An 18,320-nucleotide genomic window follows, 5' to 3' on the forward strand; every position below is an offset into this window, starting at 1 on the left:
TTTGCCAGCCTGCTTCAGGCTGTTCATCTGATTGCCGCCGCAGCACCGACAGCAGGCCGGCCTAGGCAGCTATTCCAACCACGAAAGCCCGGTGTGGCAGGTCAGATGCTCCGGCCGGGGTGAGGCCCCGGGGGGTGGTACATACTTTATAAGCCGGCGGTGTCGATCGGGAGATCCCAGAAACGGCCATCGGACAACCAGCGGCTGCGATGCCCTTCCCACTCTTCTCGAACCCATTCCACTCCAGAAACAACACCACCCACGAACCAACCAGCAGCGAACCCAAAAACAGCAGCGAACCAAACAGAAGCACCATCCTCAGACCCATCGTCAACTCAGCCCGGAACCGCACACAGTCACTCGCAACAGCCCACCACCCAACCAGCCGCCCGAAAACCGCACAGGAAACACAGCTCATCAAGAAAATCAAGTCCTATGGCGCACCCGAGAAGACCCGCCCACCCCCGCTCAAGCTCGCGTCCCCCCTCAGAGTGAGCATCCCCACCCCCACCCGCTCTGCATCTGCCCCAAGACTCACCCCTCCCCGGCCTGCAGCCCCACCCCGTCCGCACCCACCGCCCCTCAGGCTCCGTAGGAACACCGCCCTCCCCGAGATCGCGCTCCGCATCGGCCGCCGCAACCGTCTTCGACATCGTCCGCCCCAGCCGCCGCCGAGCAGAACCCCCCCAGCACCCCGCCACCATCACCCCCTTCACCCCGCCCCTGCCCGTCGCCCCCCTGGTCTTTGCCGTCCGCCCCTCCAAGGCCACACGACCCTCCCCCCTCTCCGTCCCTCGGCATCCGCAGCCTCCCCAGAAGGCCTCCTCCCGCCCCACCGTCCCGCGTCGCGCGAGCAGCCTCGACTCGATCACCGCCGGCTTCCAGCTCCCCCCTCCGCCCCCGCCCCACTCGCCCCACCAGCAATACCTCCAGAACGCCGGCTTCCTGCAGACCCCGCGGACCCTGTCGGGGTGGTCGAGCGGGCCGGCCTTCTCGGAGTCCAGCGAAGAGCTGCTCGCCCGGCCCTCCTCGCGCCCAAGCACCGCCGGCACCACCCCGCTCTCCTCAGCGGGCGCGCTGCGCAGCCGGTTCAGCCCGCGCGACACCCGCCCGCTCTTCGCGCCCCACCAGGCGCTGAAGCCGCGCCTGCTCCTCGCCGCCTCCGCCTCGCGCACCTCGCTCAGCCCCCCCAAGCCCGCCCAGCCCCCTCCCGCCAGCCCCTCCAAGCTGCTCGACCCCCTCGAGATCGTCTCCTCCGTCGCCAGGCCGGCGCCCGCAGCCGCACCCGCCTCGTGGACCCTCGACGTCTCCGGGGCCCCCTCCTGCGTTCTCGCCGACCTCCCCGGGCCCATCCTGCGTCTCACACACGCCCCCAAACACCCCGCCTCGCCCGCCTGGCTCGAGCCCCATCTGCAGAAGATCGTCACCACCGCCGCCGACGGCGCCGAGCGCGTCGAGTGGGAGCTGCGCCTCGCCCCGCCGGCCGTCTCCCCCGCGGCCTCCCCGTGCTCCTCGCCGCAGAGCAGCACCGTCGCCGCGTCCCCGAAACAGCACCCCCAACGCGCCCGGCCCCCCTCCCGCATCCCCCACCCCCCGAGGCCGGCCCCCGGACACGCCCTCACCGCCCCAAGCCCGCCCCGCGCCCTCGCCAAGCCCGCGCCGTCCGTCGTCATGCTCAACCTCAACACCTTCCGGGCCAGCGCCTGGCCGGACGCCGGCCCGCGTCGCAGCCCCCCGCCGCGCGCCGCCCCGCTCGCCGCGCTCTTCGGCCCCACGTCCCCGCCCGGCCGCCGCCACCTCTCCCGCTCGCCCTCGCCCGTCTCCCCGCTCTCGGACCCCTCTTCCTCCTCCTCCTCCGAGGACGACGAGCGGGCGCAGCCTCTCTCCGCCACCAAGCCCGCCCGCAGACGCCTCAACACCGTCGTCGCCCGCCCCCTCCCCGTCCATCCCCCGTCCACCGGGCCCCGCCCCGGCACCCCGCTCGGCCGTCCCTCCTCCCAGGAAGACACCGGGCTCCGCAGCCGGCCCCCGCTCGCCCGCGGCCCCAGCGCCGCAAGCTCCGCCTCCTCCCGCCTCGAGAAAAGCTACTGGTCCGAGACCGATACCGCCACCGGAAGCAGCATCGGCGGCGGCCTGCCCTTCTCTGACCTCGCTGCCTCCCCGCTCGCTGGCCCCGGCCCCAACCCTGCGCCCGAGCTTTGAGGCCTTCTTCCGGGCCCGGCTCTCTCCCACGCCCCTCCCTCCGCTGCGAGCCCTTTCGGGTCTACCAGGCTCCATCTGCGTCGTCTGTCATATCCATTGCCGTCGTTCTTGTTCTTGTTATCATCATTGCCATCGTTATTGTTATCATCATCATGACCGCCATCGTTATTGTTATCGTCCTCATCCCCCCCACCACCATCCTGTTGTGTGCCCCGCTGTCTTCCTCCGCCGTTGAGCCCCGTCGTCCCCCCGTCCCGTCCTTTCTTCGCCCCCCAGCTTCCCTCTCTTCTTTCTCTGCCTGTCGTCGTTTTTGGGGTGTTCGGCTCGTGTGTCTGTCGCGCTGTGTCCGGGCTTGTTCCGTCGATGTTGTTGTACCATCATGCAATCATAGATCCGTAGCGGTGCCGGGCGGCGTGCGGCCGTATTGGGCCCTTGTGACGGGGGGGCTTGTGGCGTCTGCAGGGTGCTTGGGCGCGAGCTTGTCAAGTCCCTCTTCTTCCTAACTTCTCTGCGGGGCTGAGTGGGGAGCAGAGTGCCGCCGACCGCAGGGAGGGACTTCGCCCTTGTGTGGGGGTGCTCGCCTGAGAGCATCGGGCGGAAATCTGGCTCAGCTTTGAGAGGATCCAGCTCGCTCGTTTTGCGAGCTACATACATACGAGGTTCCAAGCATGGGCGGATGCGAATGCGTCCCGTCTGTCTTGCTATCCACTCCGTTCTTGGAGAGACTCACTCCAACAACAAAAGCGAAGGAGGAGAAAGAGAAAAGCACGAACTACTCCGTTGCGGGCCGTGCAGCGTTTGGCTGGTCGCGAAGCGACCCCGACCGGAGGGAGGGACTTACATATTAAAACCCCTTTCTCGCGTGAGACGATTCCACGGTTTGGCTGGGAGCGGCCTTGTTTCCATCGCCACACCTTCAATACCTCCGAGTTTCTTTCTAGGTTCTAGCACCTAATAGATCTACATAATCTTGATTTTTCTATATTTTTTTTACTGCAAAATCTTGTTTGCATCCATGGAAAAAAATTTATTGAAATTCATGATTTTCAACTTTTGTACTCGAGGCCCATATGACAAGGACCGAGCGCAATCACACTACAAAGATATTTATGCTTAACGGGCACCTCGGTAATGAAACTACCGAGGAGTTCACATCACACGGTAACTCTCAAAACTTCATCCATCCGATCACCCGATCAAAATACACGATCACACTCCTCAGCCTTGCCTTCCAATAATTCACGATGCTCCCGCCCCCCGACCGACCTGCCGATCTGACAACTGAGGCGTCAAAAGTGACCTATATTTGCGAGGTGATTAACTCACTAAACCTGACCCCGAAGAAATTTTTTCTTGCTTTTGTGGAGCAAGAAGACATTGAAATAGTCAGCAGGCGTCGGCTTTGGTCTAATGAACGCTGGGACTCGACGAAAGGCCTTCTTGATGCAATTGGAAAGATGATTTCCTCTCACGAACCTGGCGCAACCAACTGGAGTGATTTCGTCCTTGGCCAGGTGGGTTTCTTTTTTCATAAGAATTAAAATTACTTGGCGTTATAAATTCTTCACTAACCTGATTCTGTGTTGCGTTGATCTTCAGGCGCAGAACATTCTCAAAGTCGACAGAAAACGGGAAAAGCCTCGAGGCTTGTATTTCAACTCAAAAACAATAAAAGCCGATTTTTTCAGCCAGGAAAACCGCGCGAAAAGGGACAAGCAAATGACGAACGAGGAGCATCCATTTCTTTACAAACTACTCAAGTCAAAAATCCTGCACCAATCTGCTTTGCAGAATGACAATCTAGACGGCGAAGGAGACGACAAGGACGATAACGACTCTCTCCGGGGTCCCTTTGACGAACCTATCGAACTGGACGAGAACGCTAAGGCTGCGGCAAAGATTCAGCGAGCCCATGTGGTGAGTCACTTTCCCTTCTAATCCTTGGTGACTCTTTTTCGCTAAAGCAAATTTCTGTTTGATTTGGTATCTACGCAGATAGCTAAAACAATCTGTTCAATGCTAACCTACACTTCTAACCGGCGCAAAAACGCAATGCAACTTGAGAATGCTATCACCTTCGTAGCATGCGGCATCTCGGATCGGGTCAACAAGTACCTGAATTTCATTGGATTGAGCTCCTGTCGTCAGACTGCTCATTCAGCATTGCGCACGCTCGGAAGTGCAGCCGAACAATCAATCAAGAATCACATGAAAATCGGTCCAGCCGCTTCTCCGAACTTTTGCCCGCTCATTTGCATTGACAACCTTGATTTCCAAGAAACCGTTCACGTTAAATCGGTCGAGAAGCAAAGCACCATGTTCCACGGTACCTGGGGCTATCTCCATCGTCCCAACCCTAGAATACTAGCTAGTGTCGACCCCAAAGACCTGACACTTGAAGCTTACCGGACCGCTATTGCAAAATCGGCCGATGAAGTCATCTCCCCTGGTATGTTTGTCTTGAACAAGGACGAAAGCTTACACTACCGATCCGTCTTGAAAAGCCAAGTCGCCAGTGTTTTCTTAACCTATATCGCCGAGGCCCAGGATGGCACAACCACGATCCCACTAAAACCGCCGGCAATCGAAGTACTAGACGCAAAGAAACCTGACATAACCATGCTTAAATTGATGGTTGCATCCGATAACAGTTCCGAAGGTGTTAGCGAGGTATTTGAAGGGCTTGCGCGACAAAGTGGACTCACTGCGGCAAAGTTTGCATCAAGGCTCATGATACTCGAAGGTGATCTAGGAACTTGTCTCAACTTCAGCAGCTTGAAAGCCCAGCGTAAACCCAACAATCGCCCTGAGGAGAGTCTGGCCAACACTTTCACTTTATTAGGCGGCGCGCATACTCTCTGGAACGTTGCGCAGGCGCTTATTTCCCTACATTTTGGCGACAGTTCGGATTCAAAAGACCTTGGTTGCTGGCACTTCCTCGAGGCGCTAGGGGTCAAATCAAATCAAGTCCTCAACAAGAAGGATTTCTCGCTGATGCTTGTTCAAGTACAGAAGGTTCATGAAGCAACGATTGCTTACCTCATCTTGTATGCTTCCTCTCCTCATCTTGCTGTTTCTTGATGCCGTAAATGGAAAAGTTTAACATTATTTCTCATCATTTCTCTCTTTCATTCAGATTGATTATGGGGAAACAAACCGACTCTTTCCCCAAAGAGAAGCTCTCAATGAAAGCACAGGAGATCAATGCCGTTATTGACTCAGTTTACAATAACTATCTCTCTCCGCAGGCGCTGTCCAAATCAAAGAATTTGAAAGCCCCCGGTCTTGCCAACATGCTCCTCCGCCTTCGCGACTTCTCAACTATTGTCAAATGCAACCGCGCCATGAAGGCTGGGGATATCGGCCGTGTTCTGAATATTTGGAAGCGGTGGGCGGTTATGGCTGTGGGAATCCAAGGGCTCACAAATTATGCAATCGACCTGCCGCGCATGTATCTGCTTCTCACAAAGGTGCTTCCCCCGGGTCTGCGGTTGGTACTGAAACATTCACTCCTCATTTCTCCGACCGGGAGACCCAATCACTTTGTGGCAAAAGACTTTTACTTGGAAAATCAGAACTTCTTCTTGAAGTATTTCTATAACAATACTGGTATGGGTACCAAAATTGATTGGTTAAAAGATGAGTATTCACTTGCAATTCCAGTTGTGAGTTTACCAATCTTCTTTCTACTGTTTCCTACAATTAAATATGCTCATTTTTCACAGCTGCGAGAACTACTCGACTCCCTTAATGAACAATGTGGACAAGCGCACATTTATCAAACACACAAAAACACAATTTCAATGCCATCCATGGTTAGTTTTATGAAGATGGTGAACCAGTACGACATTTGCGGCGTCTCATCAAAAACCAACAGAAAGAAAAAAAAAGAAGTCGTGGACATCTACAGCAACGGCTTCAAGGTGATGCAATCCGATGTGAAGAAGGGGAGTGCCAAGATGAATTGATTGCGTCCGGCGACCACCCTCCACCAGGAGACAATTGACGACACGGAGGAGCTTGGCGACGAAGATCAGGTTCAGGATGAAGACGATGATCCTGCTGCTTGAATCCGGTCAGGTATGTTTATTGGCGAGATTCCGGGAGGTTCAGCCGGCCTGGGTCCCAATAGTGGTGCAACTTTAACCGGTTTGAATTTTTTTGGTACAGATACGGGATTCACCAATTCAATTGCCTCGTGAGGCATTGCGGGTACATCCTCGTGAGGCGTTGTGCGTACATCTAAAACAAGATCTCCTGTTATGAGAGGTGCAGCTATTCGTGCTTCTTCAGGTGGCCCCGGTCCTGGTAAAGTATCCTTACCCCAAAGCCGCTCTTCATTTTCCCTTTTGTACTTTTCTAAAACAACCCGATCCTCGAGCCATTTTAGTCTTTTCCGTTCTCTCTCCATCTTGGTTTTGGTCGGTGGTTTCCTTGAGTTTGTACCGTCCCCTTCTGTACATTTTCTTTTTTGACTTGTTTTTCCTCTTGCATAATCCTGGTAAGTACTGCCCAAGCAATAAATAGTCACCACATTTTTTTGCAAGTGCTCCATCTGGCCAATGATCATCTCGCCACCGATAATCCGGGTGATTTCTGTCAGGGGAAGGCCCCTTTTAACTGCCAGGGCAAATGCTCTTGCTTGTTGTATTTCGAACATTTGCTCGGTATGTACTTCTGCGGTTTCTGGATCAAACGTCTCTTTGAACAGTTGGGCAAATTCACGAACAAGTTGAGCGGCTAGTTCTTCAAGCACCGGACAAAGTGGGCTCTTTGTTGATCCAAGCCGATAAGATGAGCGTTGAGATGGTCTAATGTAAGTGGTGTTCAAAGGGTCGTTCGGCAAGTCTTCCCCGGTTTCCATGAACTGATCAAAGTTTGATGTTGTGAATTTTCGGAAGTTATCCAGCACGCTGGACACTTTGGTTGGCTCGCAGTTAGAGCACAAACACAAGGGAAAATTCATATCCCTTTGGCGAGCACGCTCCCGGATCACATTGGGATCATCAACGGATAAAGGTATATATCCAACCCCGTACAAAATGAGAAAACAGCAACGTTGTAAGTATTTCATGATTAAAAATTTATGCATCTAGATGACTTGTCTTACATGTTATCAATGGCAAAACATATTTGTAAGCAGACCGGCGTTATCGCAAGAGCATCCATCCTTTCATCATCGGTTTGTTTAGCTGGCGTAACAAATTCTTCAACACAATTCTTACCCGATCTTCGATTCGCCTCAACAAACAAGATAGCTAATCCGTTGGTTCCCCCTCTTCCACAACGCCCAATCATCTGGCATATCGATGCGGGATCTCCTCGTCCAACGTGAACAACCGATTGGACCCGCTTCCAGTTCTGCCCAAGGCCCAGGGCCATTGTACAGGAGATTACCGGAAATTCCCCCGCTGCGAATTGCTTTGTGGTTTCTTCTTTGCTCACATCCCCGGAACATGCGTGGAACCTCCGGGCAAAGGTACTATTTGCGTCTCCGTGGCCACCCTCAATTCGTCTAGCCTTGTGGATCACTTTTGAAGCTTGCATGGTAAGGTTACGAGTGGTGGAATATATTAAGGTAGGTATTATTTCTTTGTTGGGGATGCAGGAACGTGGGCCGTATAGGGTCAGGAGATCATCACACGATCTCAGCGAAGATTTCATTGGCACCCGGATGATGCAAATTTCCGGTCGGCTGAGCTCCGCGTGTCGATAAGATATTGAATCTTCGGTAATCTTTAGGCTCTTGAGTATACCTTTGATTGCTTGTGGTCTACAGGTAGCTGATAGGAGTAGCAATGGTGCATTAATTCCTAAAAGCCGGGCCGCAATATCTCCGTATGAAGGACAAAAAACCGCCCGATCCTGATGACGGCCATGCGAAAAGAGCTTCTTCGATTTTCCGCTGGCAACCAAGCCCCACACATAGATCATATGTGCTTCATCCACCACCACCAACAAAACGCAATTCTGGAATGTTTCATTGTAAAATATCCTGCTGAATATTGCATTATTCAACAAGACCTCGGGGCTCTTCGAATCCGTCAGCTCAAATATCAATGCTAAGTCCAGTTAAATTGTCAGCTTACCAGGTAGATGAAAGAGTAATCCCCCTTCAATATGTCCTTTTCAACTTTCTCGTTTAAGTTCATCTTTGTGAGATTGATTGCTGAGATTCCAAGACTTTTCTTCTCCTCTACCTACATATGTAGCTTGGTTTAGTTAGTAAGTGCCATATTCTAGTTTGACAAAAGCACTTACCTGATTATCACCAAGCGAGTCCAGCGGGTTCAAGACCAGCACAATCGGCTTCCTATATTTGGGAAATAAATCCCAGTACATCTCAGCAATCCGACTCTTGCCAACTCCAGTTCCGGCAATGACAAAAGTATCCCGGAGATGAATCAGATCAATAACTGAGTCTAGCTGGACTAGTTTTGGCGCCTGGGGCCCGTAAACTTTTGCAGACCGATTCTGCAGCATTTCGATCGTTTTCTCATGCGTCATTTCAGTGATTGTCTTATTCAAGGTAAGTTGGCCTGCTTTGTTCTTCAACACTCGCCCAGAGCCTCCCAACGGTGATTCATCTGTGATGTTTTCTGATATTTCTTCAAAAGGCAGGGGATCTTCGGTCGTAATATCGAGCGGCAACGATTGGAGAAAATCCAAGGGATCCTCCGCTCCAGACAGTGGTAAGGGGGCCTCATTCATCCGGATGTCCACCATCGCGATCTGAAAGAGCAGGTGTGGATGTGGACTGTTGATGTTTACCGACTTGCGCTTGCGTTAATTGATGTGTCATGTACCGACTTGGATGTACCGACTTGGGATTTCTTTAGTCGTCATTGAGCTGCTCTCTATATAATTACTGTTTTGTTAATTATTCTTAGTGATCATCATAACGTGATATTGTTAATTATAATCCTTCCGCTTAATTAAATGGAAGGATTTATGTTGAATTTCTTGTTGTCCGTTTTCAAAAATGAAGGAGGGGAAATACAATGATAAAAAAAATACTGAAAAATCAGACGCTTGATGAAGATTCCGAAAAATAAAACGGCAAAGTATTACATTGAAAGGCATGGAAACCAGGCGAGAAAGTCTGGAAAGTGGCCTCTATATCACGTGCGGCTCACGCGAGTTTGGTGTGCTAATGCATAAGCCTCTCTGGTGAGACTGGGCTGCCGCCCAGACCCGCTCACCACGAGTGGCTTAGTTAAGCTCGAGAAAAGCACCATTCCCCGCTCGGACCTGCGGGGCCAGGCACCGCCCAAGAAGAGGCGGCCTTGAGGCTGGCCGCTTTTCTCCAAAATCACTCAAAATACCCTGGATGGTACCTTGATCAGGTGAAGAGCTTAAAAAATCAATCATGTATATATCTCCTGAAGTCCTGACAATGGGGGGGGCAGCGTTGAAGCTGCAGGCTACAGAATTCAAAGAGCGAATTTCCACTAACTTCACTAAGTCCCTCCTGAGGGAGGCCAAAGGCCTCCCTCTGGGAGGGCCTTCTGCCTTACAGGTGATTTTGGCCTGAGAGTTATGCCCCAAATCCTTGCCTTTTTGTGCTCAGGTCCCTGTACGGTGGTGTGTTTTTGTGATCACCGCGTACATTTTCACAAAGACTCATCAGAAGCGTGGCTATCTCCAGCCACCTTCTGGTGTATTTTTCTCCTTGCCAAACGTGAGATACAGGGGATGTAAACACAAAAGAACTTGTCCTGGCTAGAACAGATGATTGGTCGCTGTTTTTCCAACTGGCTCCCTCGGGATATGGAGTGAATAGCCGAAAATGCATGTTCCCACACGCATCCTGCAGCTTTGTGACATTCTCAGATCTGTCAGAGCAGTGAGTCCTGGACACCTGTCATTTTTTTTTTCCTCGAGGCAAGTGTATGGATTTGCACTAAAAATGCTGTTTTAACAGTCTCCGGGTTGGCTTTTGCCATCCACCATCTTTGATGGATCATTGTGAGTGAGGCAGGAGGACTCATGATGATATTGATGCATCAAAAATTAGACAAGATGTTGATATTTCATCTGATCCAAAAACATTGTTGGGATCCTTGGAGGTGAAGTAGCTATGGGAACATTTGTCAAAATCAGTGTTTTTGGCCTTTGCTCTCAGTCCTAAATCACCAATACCGCATAAGTCCCTCCGGTGGAGGCGCTTCCCGCCCCCACCTTCGGACTGAGTTAAGTTTGGAATTTCCATCACTTTTTGGTGGGTGGTCTCCCACCCAAACCATTGCTTTGGTCCTAAGTCCCTCCCTGCGGGGAGGGGTGGCTTTGCCAGCGGCCAAACTTAAGCTCCACCCAAATGAGTTACCCCCCGTACCACCACCTGATCTCCAAACTCTGACCTCCCACATGGGGAGGTACTTTGATAAGTTAGCTCTTCTTTGGGGGGGCAGGCAGCCCTGGTCGCGGAGCGACCCCTCCGAAGGAGGGACTGGAGTCTAAAACTGACTTACAACCATGTCACGGTTGGCCAGTTTTGGTGTAGCCAACTTTTGGACGGCTGCACCTCCTCTACATCCATCTCACCGTAGGTAAAAATTTGGGTCGGAGATAGAGCAGAATGGTGCGGACCTCCTCATCCAATCTTCAAAGGAAAATATTGGAAATTGGACCAGCAGGAATTTTTGCAAGATCACAAAAATCTGAAAATCTGACTCTTCAAGATTGAACTGAAGTTGATTCTTGGCTTCTCAACCAGGATCCCTCCTTCACAAAATTCCTCCAAAAATTCTCTATCTACCATCCTGGGATGACAGTCTTTTCCTCTATTGATTACATAAGGAGTAGTTTGGTTTAAAGAAAACTGCACTTCACCCCACAAACTCAGAAAAACTTAATTTGTTTTTCAGCATGGATGATGACCTGCATCTTGCCATCATCATAGTCTATTCAGAATCTTGATTTTGAGCTTACAAGCATTGTATCTATTTTTTTTGAAAGTTGCTGTTTTGGGGATCCCTTGTTGACCATCTCAATCAAACTGCACAATCTGGTGTAAAGAACCCAAATTAAATCTCTTGTACCTTTTCTCCTTCTTTTCCCACCAACCTGAACAAAAGAAACCAATAGCACAAAGTAATATTGGGTATTTCAATGTACAAGAACAGCGGTTTGACTGGATTTTCTTTTTTCACTAGAAATTCAGTTTTACACAGTACAAAAAAGCTCCATATCACCAACAATATTTGTCAGGACAATAGCCCGGTTCATGTTGGGCTTTGACTAGCAAGATTTTAATCAAAATCATGCGCCTTTAATGTCAGCTCTTGCTGAAAGTTGGACTCCCACGGTGTAAGACTCAAAAGTGGTTGTGAAACCCTTTTGCTGAATGGAGAAGGGGATGATGGAGGTGCAAACTCTGCCCTTCTATGCTATCAGTCAACAAGACCCACCAAGCTATGCTTGGCAGGTTTTAATCAAGTGATAGGTCTGGTCTAATTCCAGATGAATTTGTTTGATGACAGGTATGTGAGATTTTTGAGAGTGAGTTCAGTAGTTATTTGCAAATATACGGGATGTAGTGATGTGTGGTGGTGAGGGTAAGTGTGAAGGGTGGTATGTAAATAACTGGTGAGTACTGAGCTGAGGAGCTGACAACTGGGGAGGAGAGAGCTCCTTATATAGACAGAAGTGGAGCCCCAGAGGGCTTGTGGGTTAGGGTTTCAGCTGATCTGGACAACAGGGTGAGGGATTTTAGCTGGTGAGAGTAGATACAAATGATGTCATAATGTGTCAGGGGTACATAAATGATGTCATAAGAATGCAGTAGGGCTGCATGAAGGCTGCGTAAAGTGACAGTAGACTGCATTAGTTGACAGGTGGATGCAGGGCGTGCATAAATGTGTCTGAGGCTGCAGGGTCAGTGCGGGATGACATCATAATATGGAAATAGAAGAGTACTTGATACTAGGTGATGACTATAGTCTGATGGGGAGATGTATGCTTGTATCCTGTGATGTGTTTAAGCATAATACTGTGATCCTTGACTTGAGGCTTGTGACAGGCTGGTGACTGGGTATGTTGAACGTGTGATGGGTGTCCAGTGTCCAAGGAAGTGTAGGTTCCAATCCAGAGGGGCTCCAGTGACGCCTCCAGTGGTGACTAGGGGTAAAATTGGCCGTAGAATCCATTTCTGGGGTCCATTTGATGGTATTGTGCGGCCTAGTATGATTAATTACGGGGCATAAAAAAACTTTTTATTTTTCACTTTTCCGTCTACCACAACGGCCATTTTTAAGCTTACTTTTTTATCAATCAGCAACACCAGTTTCAGTCGGGGGCATAGAATGCCCCAATGTGAACCAGGCTAATGATGGATTTCATGAGTGTGATACTTTTCTTAAATCTGATTTTAAGAGGTGATTTGAGTAATTTACACGTGCTGTCAGCCCCATGACCCAACTTTGTGTATAAGCCTCTCTACAAGAGTGTTGCCCCCGCAACACCTCCAGAGAGGCTGCTTAAGCTTGGGCTGCTGGCAGATGGCCAGGCATGGGGCTGCTGCTTGGGGGGCCAGGCAGGATGAGGCTCGCGCGTGAGGCCCGTGGGACATCCCTCTTTGAGCTCCATTAGCCTGGTTCACGTTGGGCCTCAACCAGTAGGATTTTGATTACAATTGACTGCGTTTAACATCAGTTCTTGCTGTAAATTGCACTCCCATTGTGATTTTTAAGCTTGTTGAGCTTAATTTTTTATCAATCAGAAACATCAGTTTTAGTTGGGGCATAAAATGCCCCAACGTGAACCTGGCTGATAGAGCCACAGTGCTCAGGTGGTCAAGTGTATGTGAAGCCCCCTATTACAGCTGGTGTAGTACATGTGTTGGCCAATCTACACACTGGGTGCAAAGATTTCAAAGTTTGTTTTCAATGCCCCAGGCAGCAATTTAACATCAAATTGCCGCAGCTACGGCAATAGTCTGTCCCTTTCAGGAACAACAGCCTACAACAGCCCATTCCCATCCCCCCATTGGCTGTCCAAGAGCCAATGGAGGGATGGGAATGCCTCACCACAGAGGTATTATTTCTCCATCAAGCTGTAGCTAGGCCTGGCACTGGGCCCATGCCAGGGCCCTATGTTGGCTCTCATGGGATGGTGCAGTCAGACTGTCCATAGATGTTGACTTGCACCTGGTATGTAGGGGTGAATGAGTTTTACTTGCCAGCTGACACTCAGCCTTCTTGACCAGCCACACCAGAAGCTCAAGCCCATACATGGCAAGAAAAAGTCAAGCAACTGCAAGCAGTTGACATGCAGGAACTCCAAGCCCAAGCAAGCTTGTGGTATTACACAAGCCTTTGTCAAGGCTTAGGTTGTTTTTGGCAGTGTCATATTACACAGTTTAATGTTTAACAAACACAAACCTTACATATTGTAAAACACAGTTTTTTAGGATAATCTTTAGAGTAATTGCCCCGTTTGGCTGCCGCGTTATACGTCATAAATGGTTGAATTTATGACGCGCAACCCCCGGGGGTTTCAAAGTTTTGGTGGCAACAGGGGGCAAATTTGGGTTGCGGCGTCATAAATTCAACCATTTATGATGTATAACGCGGCAGCCAAACGGGGCCCTGTCATAAAGCTTGACAGTCTACTTAAAAATTATCCAGTCAAAAGATGATGTTTTACATGATGTAAAGGGAGATGCTGCAATTATTTGTTGTGTAACAATAATGCTGCCAAACACGGCCTTAGTGTTGACCAAGCTTCAATGCACAGTCTGTTGAGGGTAACAGATTCCTGGAGGTGGTTTGAAACTCCCTACTATCTCAACACAGTCACTGTGCATCATGCACAGTTGACTGCAGAAAATGCTTGTGTGTTTGGGTGGACCTAGAACAGCAGTAACCTGCATGTCAACTGCTAGCAGTCGATTCTTGTAGTGACACCATCCACTAAGCTATCACCACTGTCCTCCACCGGCCGGTATTCACGCCGAGCAGCCCGTTGCTGCCCAGCACCACCCTCGTCGGCACGTAATGGTGCCCGCCCATTCTTCCCAAACAGGCTCCCGCCTCCCCATCCTTGTCCCCAGAACGGCCCCCCTCTTCCTGTTTCAGCTCACAAATATCAAATTCCAAGCTTACGCCTGGCTCACATTCATGGACAACTGAATCAAAATTTGTGGTGTTTCTGAATACACTTTCATCAAACAATCCTGAACCTCTAATATGAAAAAATTGGGGTGGAAGTTGCCAGCGGGAACGGCGCTATTGCTAACATTCATCTTCAAAGCTTAATTTCTCTGGTTATAAATCTTACGTCTCGTTTGGTCGTCGACATCGATCTTAAGCCTCGATCTCAAACGTGGTTGAATTTAATTCGGTTCTTAATATTCGGACAACAACCCTTCACGGATCCTCTTTGATCTCTACCTTTCGAAGTTAAAACAAGTTGACTCTGACATACATTTCTTTGGCCTCAGGTAAATCCCCGCTCGCTTTCACTCGGCCAGAAAAGAATAGGCAGGATTTGAATACGCCAACATACTGCTCACTAAATCTATCGGAAATGTGCCTGCACCATTCATCGCTATTACCGGTTTCTTGTTCTGTTCTGCCCAGTATCGAACTATATCCCAAGATCTGCGATACCATGCTTCCGCACTATACAAATCCTTGTAATCAATTTCAAGTCGTAGCATTTGAGATAACTTGGCAGCCCATGTATTTTGATTTAGTAACTGCCTATTGGGTATTTCAAGTTGTAACCAAAAGTTTCCGATGAAATGCACGATATCTTCGACTGTTTTTTGGCTAAGCAATAATTGATCTCCACTTCTTGACTTATGTTGTTTGAATAGCGAGATATGAATTATTGATAAGAATGTACTTATTTTGGTCACTTTGTTTACAAATTTTTCAATCGATGTGAGTATGTTGGAGGTTCTCATGGGAAGGCTGGTTGTCTTTTCAAGGTCTTCGTTTCTTCGTTGCAGTCTAGTGTTCAAATCACGCATGATTTGAGAGAAATTGGGACATCGTTCCAGTGCGAGTTTTTCATCTGATAGATTTAAGACAAGATAACCAAGTAATCTAGCTTTCGTATCCCCTGAGGCTGTATTTTCTCGGCGGAGTCGGTGGATATTCTGATTAAAGTACTTCCTGATAGCACATAGATTATTACGTTTGGGATTAACCCAATAAAAACCATTACTCTCTTCGAATTTGAACTCCTGAAAAAGCGACAACATTTTGTTTTTCTGAGGTTCATTCCTTGTATTGTCTTCTAGGTCACGAGCTATCAAAAAATCCCAATTGTAGACATTAAAAGATGCCGGAGTGGGTTCACTTGTTTCTTTTCCCCGACTATGGTAGTTCATGGAATGTGGTATGTCTTGGCCAGCTTCCTCAAATTGCTTTCCATCTTGAGGCTTCTGTGCTTGAGGTTGTACGGAAACCTGGGAACTGTGATCTTGTTCAAACTTCGATCGCTTTGGACTTTTGTCTGAGCCTAGCACAACTGTTTTTTGCTTGCAGGAACCACCAGATGAATTTTGGCCGCGCGATATGGCCGGCTGAGATGATATCTTGGATTCCATTCCTAGTTTTACATGTTTCGACCGCGGAATATGACTCGACCCTGGGGCTTGCGGGCGGTGTACAATCGATCCACCACACACACTGGAATCCTCGGAGGAACATCGGACCGGTGCTGGTCCATTCAAATCGGGTAATTTAAGTCCATCAAAGGTAGTGATTATGCTCTTTTTGACAGGGGATGTTGGCAGGCTCAGCGAGGCTGAGCCGACCAACAACGATATTAAGCAAGACACGATAAATGACGGGTCCATTTTTCGCGACTCCTGTCCAAACTCAACGTGGATGAGATGAATGTCTTTGCCATCTATGTGTGGAACAAGACAGTCGAAGCTGTTTTGAGGAGTATAACAGGCTTCCTGCTGTTTGGAATCGAGACATGTGCCGAATGGTGAACCAATCATTCAGCATGAGCAAGTGACACTTGAGCCTTCATTGTCAGTAAACATGTATTTGCATTATCCGCTTGTTTCATGAGCCAATCTAGATGTTTCTGGCAATTTCAATTGATTTCTGGTTATGCGTACAGTTAAGCATCACTTGTGAGAACTTCTTCTCACTGGGGGACGCGGTTTTGGATGAGCTGGAAGGAAAATGTAGGGAATTAGCCCTTTTGGTGGTGCCTTTTTCAGAGGCAACCTCACATCCACGGAGCGTCCTTACCACTTTTGCTCTAGTTTTCATTTCTGGGACAGACCAAGCCGTCCCCATCTTTCAACATATTTTTCAAATCCTCAACTCTTCTACTTGACCTGAAATCAAAATTGTAACATCACTTATTTCAGATTCTGTACAGTGCAAGATGTGCAATACATGGTGAAGTGGGACACATGCCAATCACAAGAAGGACTTCAAGGGGCACTCAAGGCCCTAAAACTTTTGAAAAATATGTAGAAAGAAACTCTGCAATCTTGTGCATAATTTGCTCCGCAAAAACGTAATCACACCATGAAAAATGGGGCAGCCAGTGAGGGTTTAAAAATGACTTCTCTACACCTACAGGGTTGAAATAGCACATAAGTTCCTCCTTTGGAGGCCTCAGATAGAGTGCAAAGCCCTCGCCACCTCACCGGCTCAGGGTTCATGGAACAGTCCCTGATGCTTACTCAGCAACCACCACCGCAACCTTTTAAGCTCGACGCCTCCGCACCTGCCTAGCTCAGTAGAGAAAAAGCTGATTCCTTCTACTGAGCTAGGTATGTCTCACAATTCCCCTTCTCAATCTTTTTCCATTTCCTTCCCTCATCATCCATTGTACATAGTAGAGAAAAAGCTGATTCCTTCTACTGAGCTAGATTGTGCAATTTATACTGTTGGGTTCTAGAATTCTCTCCAAGACACAAGGGCTTGTCTAGCCCCAAAACCACCACTGGATCCTTGCGGATCATGCTTCACTGGACTGTAGTGAAGGACCTAACAGAGGTCCTTACATAGAGGGGCCCAGTTAATTTAGAGTTGAGTTAGATGCACATAACTTAACTACAATTTGAACTCAACTGACCCCAACTTGGTTGCTGTGGAGGGCCCTGGTACATACCCTGGGCTGGGGAAAAGTGTGAGCCTTCACAGGTGCATGAGCCCAATTGGGGATGGAAGCTGGAAACCATTTGGCAGTGAAAATGTTGCCCTCAAGGCTCACATTGTTCCATTGCTGAAGGAAATCTGTAGAGACTGAAAAATGAAGATGGTTCTGGTGAAAGTCAAACTCACAACCTCAGCTATTGAGAATAACAATTTGGACCCGGGTACGGTTGGCACCCGGGTACCAGGTACATTTTTTTCCCAAAGCAGGGACCAAGTACTGCACCTGGCACCGCCTGGTGGGTACCGGCGGTACTTTGTGCCTTTTTTCACATACTCGCACTGGTCAAAGCCCAGTCCGCCAAGAGGTGTGTATTCATCTAGGCGAGCTGGACTTTGACCAGCTCGCCAAGAGACATGCCTCTTGGCAAGCTGGACTTTGGGGAATTGGTGTCCCCATCCCGTACGCCAATTTGAATACACACCTCTTGGCGGACTGGGATTTGACCAGCTCACCGGGAAGAACACCCTCGGCAAGCTGGTGTAAAAATTCAGCTCGCCAGAGGGGCAAGCTGGACTTTGAACAGCTCGCCAAGAGACATACCCCTTGGCAAGATGGATTTCTTGCCAAGAGGTGTAGATTTCTCTTGGCGAGCTGGTCAAAGTCCAGCTCGCCGGGAGGGATGCATTCCTCTTGGCGAGCTGGTACAAATCCATTTCGCCAAGAGGTGTGAATTTCTCTCCGCGAGATTGTCACCCATCAAAGTCCGGCTCACCGGGTGCGATCTATTAGGCACGGGCTCCAGCCCCTGCCGCATTGGGAGGCACTTGAGCGGGTACCTCAAGCAGTACCCAGGTACCCCCCCCCCCACTTTTCACAGAAAAACAGGCACCCGGCACTACCCGGCGGGTGCCCGGTGGGTGGTGGTGGTACCAACGGTGGGCTGATACACTAACTGTATTGTTAGTGTAGTGTATTGTTAGCTTTTTCCACTGCACTACACAAATAATACTGTTATCCTTGATTTTATTGCAATAACA

At 49.5% G+C, this 18,320-nt stretch overlaps 2 protein-coding genes across 2 annotated transcripts; one reads left to right on the forward strand and one right to left on the reverse strand.

Annotated features, from left to right (window-relative positions):
• Positions 1-209: 209 nt before the first annotated feature.
• Positions 210-2,202, forward strand: PtA15_11A388 (uncharacterized protein; the record flags this gene model as incomplete). The annotated part of the gene is made up of 5 exons (XM_053161290.1): positions 210-478; positions 615-654; positions 808-1,538; positions 1,599-1,775; positions 1,908-2,202. 5 exons carry the CDS (start codon positions 210-212, stop codon positions 2,200-2,202), a joined length of 1,512 nt encoding a protein of 503 aa, XP_053025252.1.
• Positions 2,203-14,662: 12,460 nt separating this feature from the next.
• Positions 14,663-16,162, reverse strand: PtA15_11A389 (uncharacterized protein; the record flags this gene model as incomplete). Its single annotated transcript, XM_053161291.1, has 1 exon — positions 14,663-16,162. One exon carries the CDS (start codon positions 16,160-16,162, stop codon positions 14,663-14,665), a length of 1,500 nt encoding a protein of 499 aa, XP_053025253.1.
• Positions 16,163-18,320: the final 2,158 nt, after the last annotated feature.

Source organism: Puccinia triticina, chromosome 11A (assembly GCF_026914185.1).
Source record: "Puccinia triticina chromosome 11A, complete sequence".
Taxonomy (NCBI): domain Eukaryota; kingdom Fungi; phylum Basidiomycota; class Pucciniomycetes; order Pucciniales; family Pucciniaceae; genus Puccinia; species Puccinia triticina.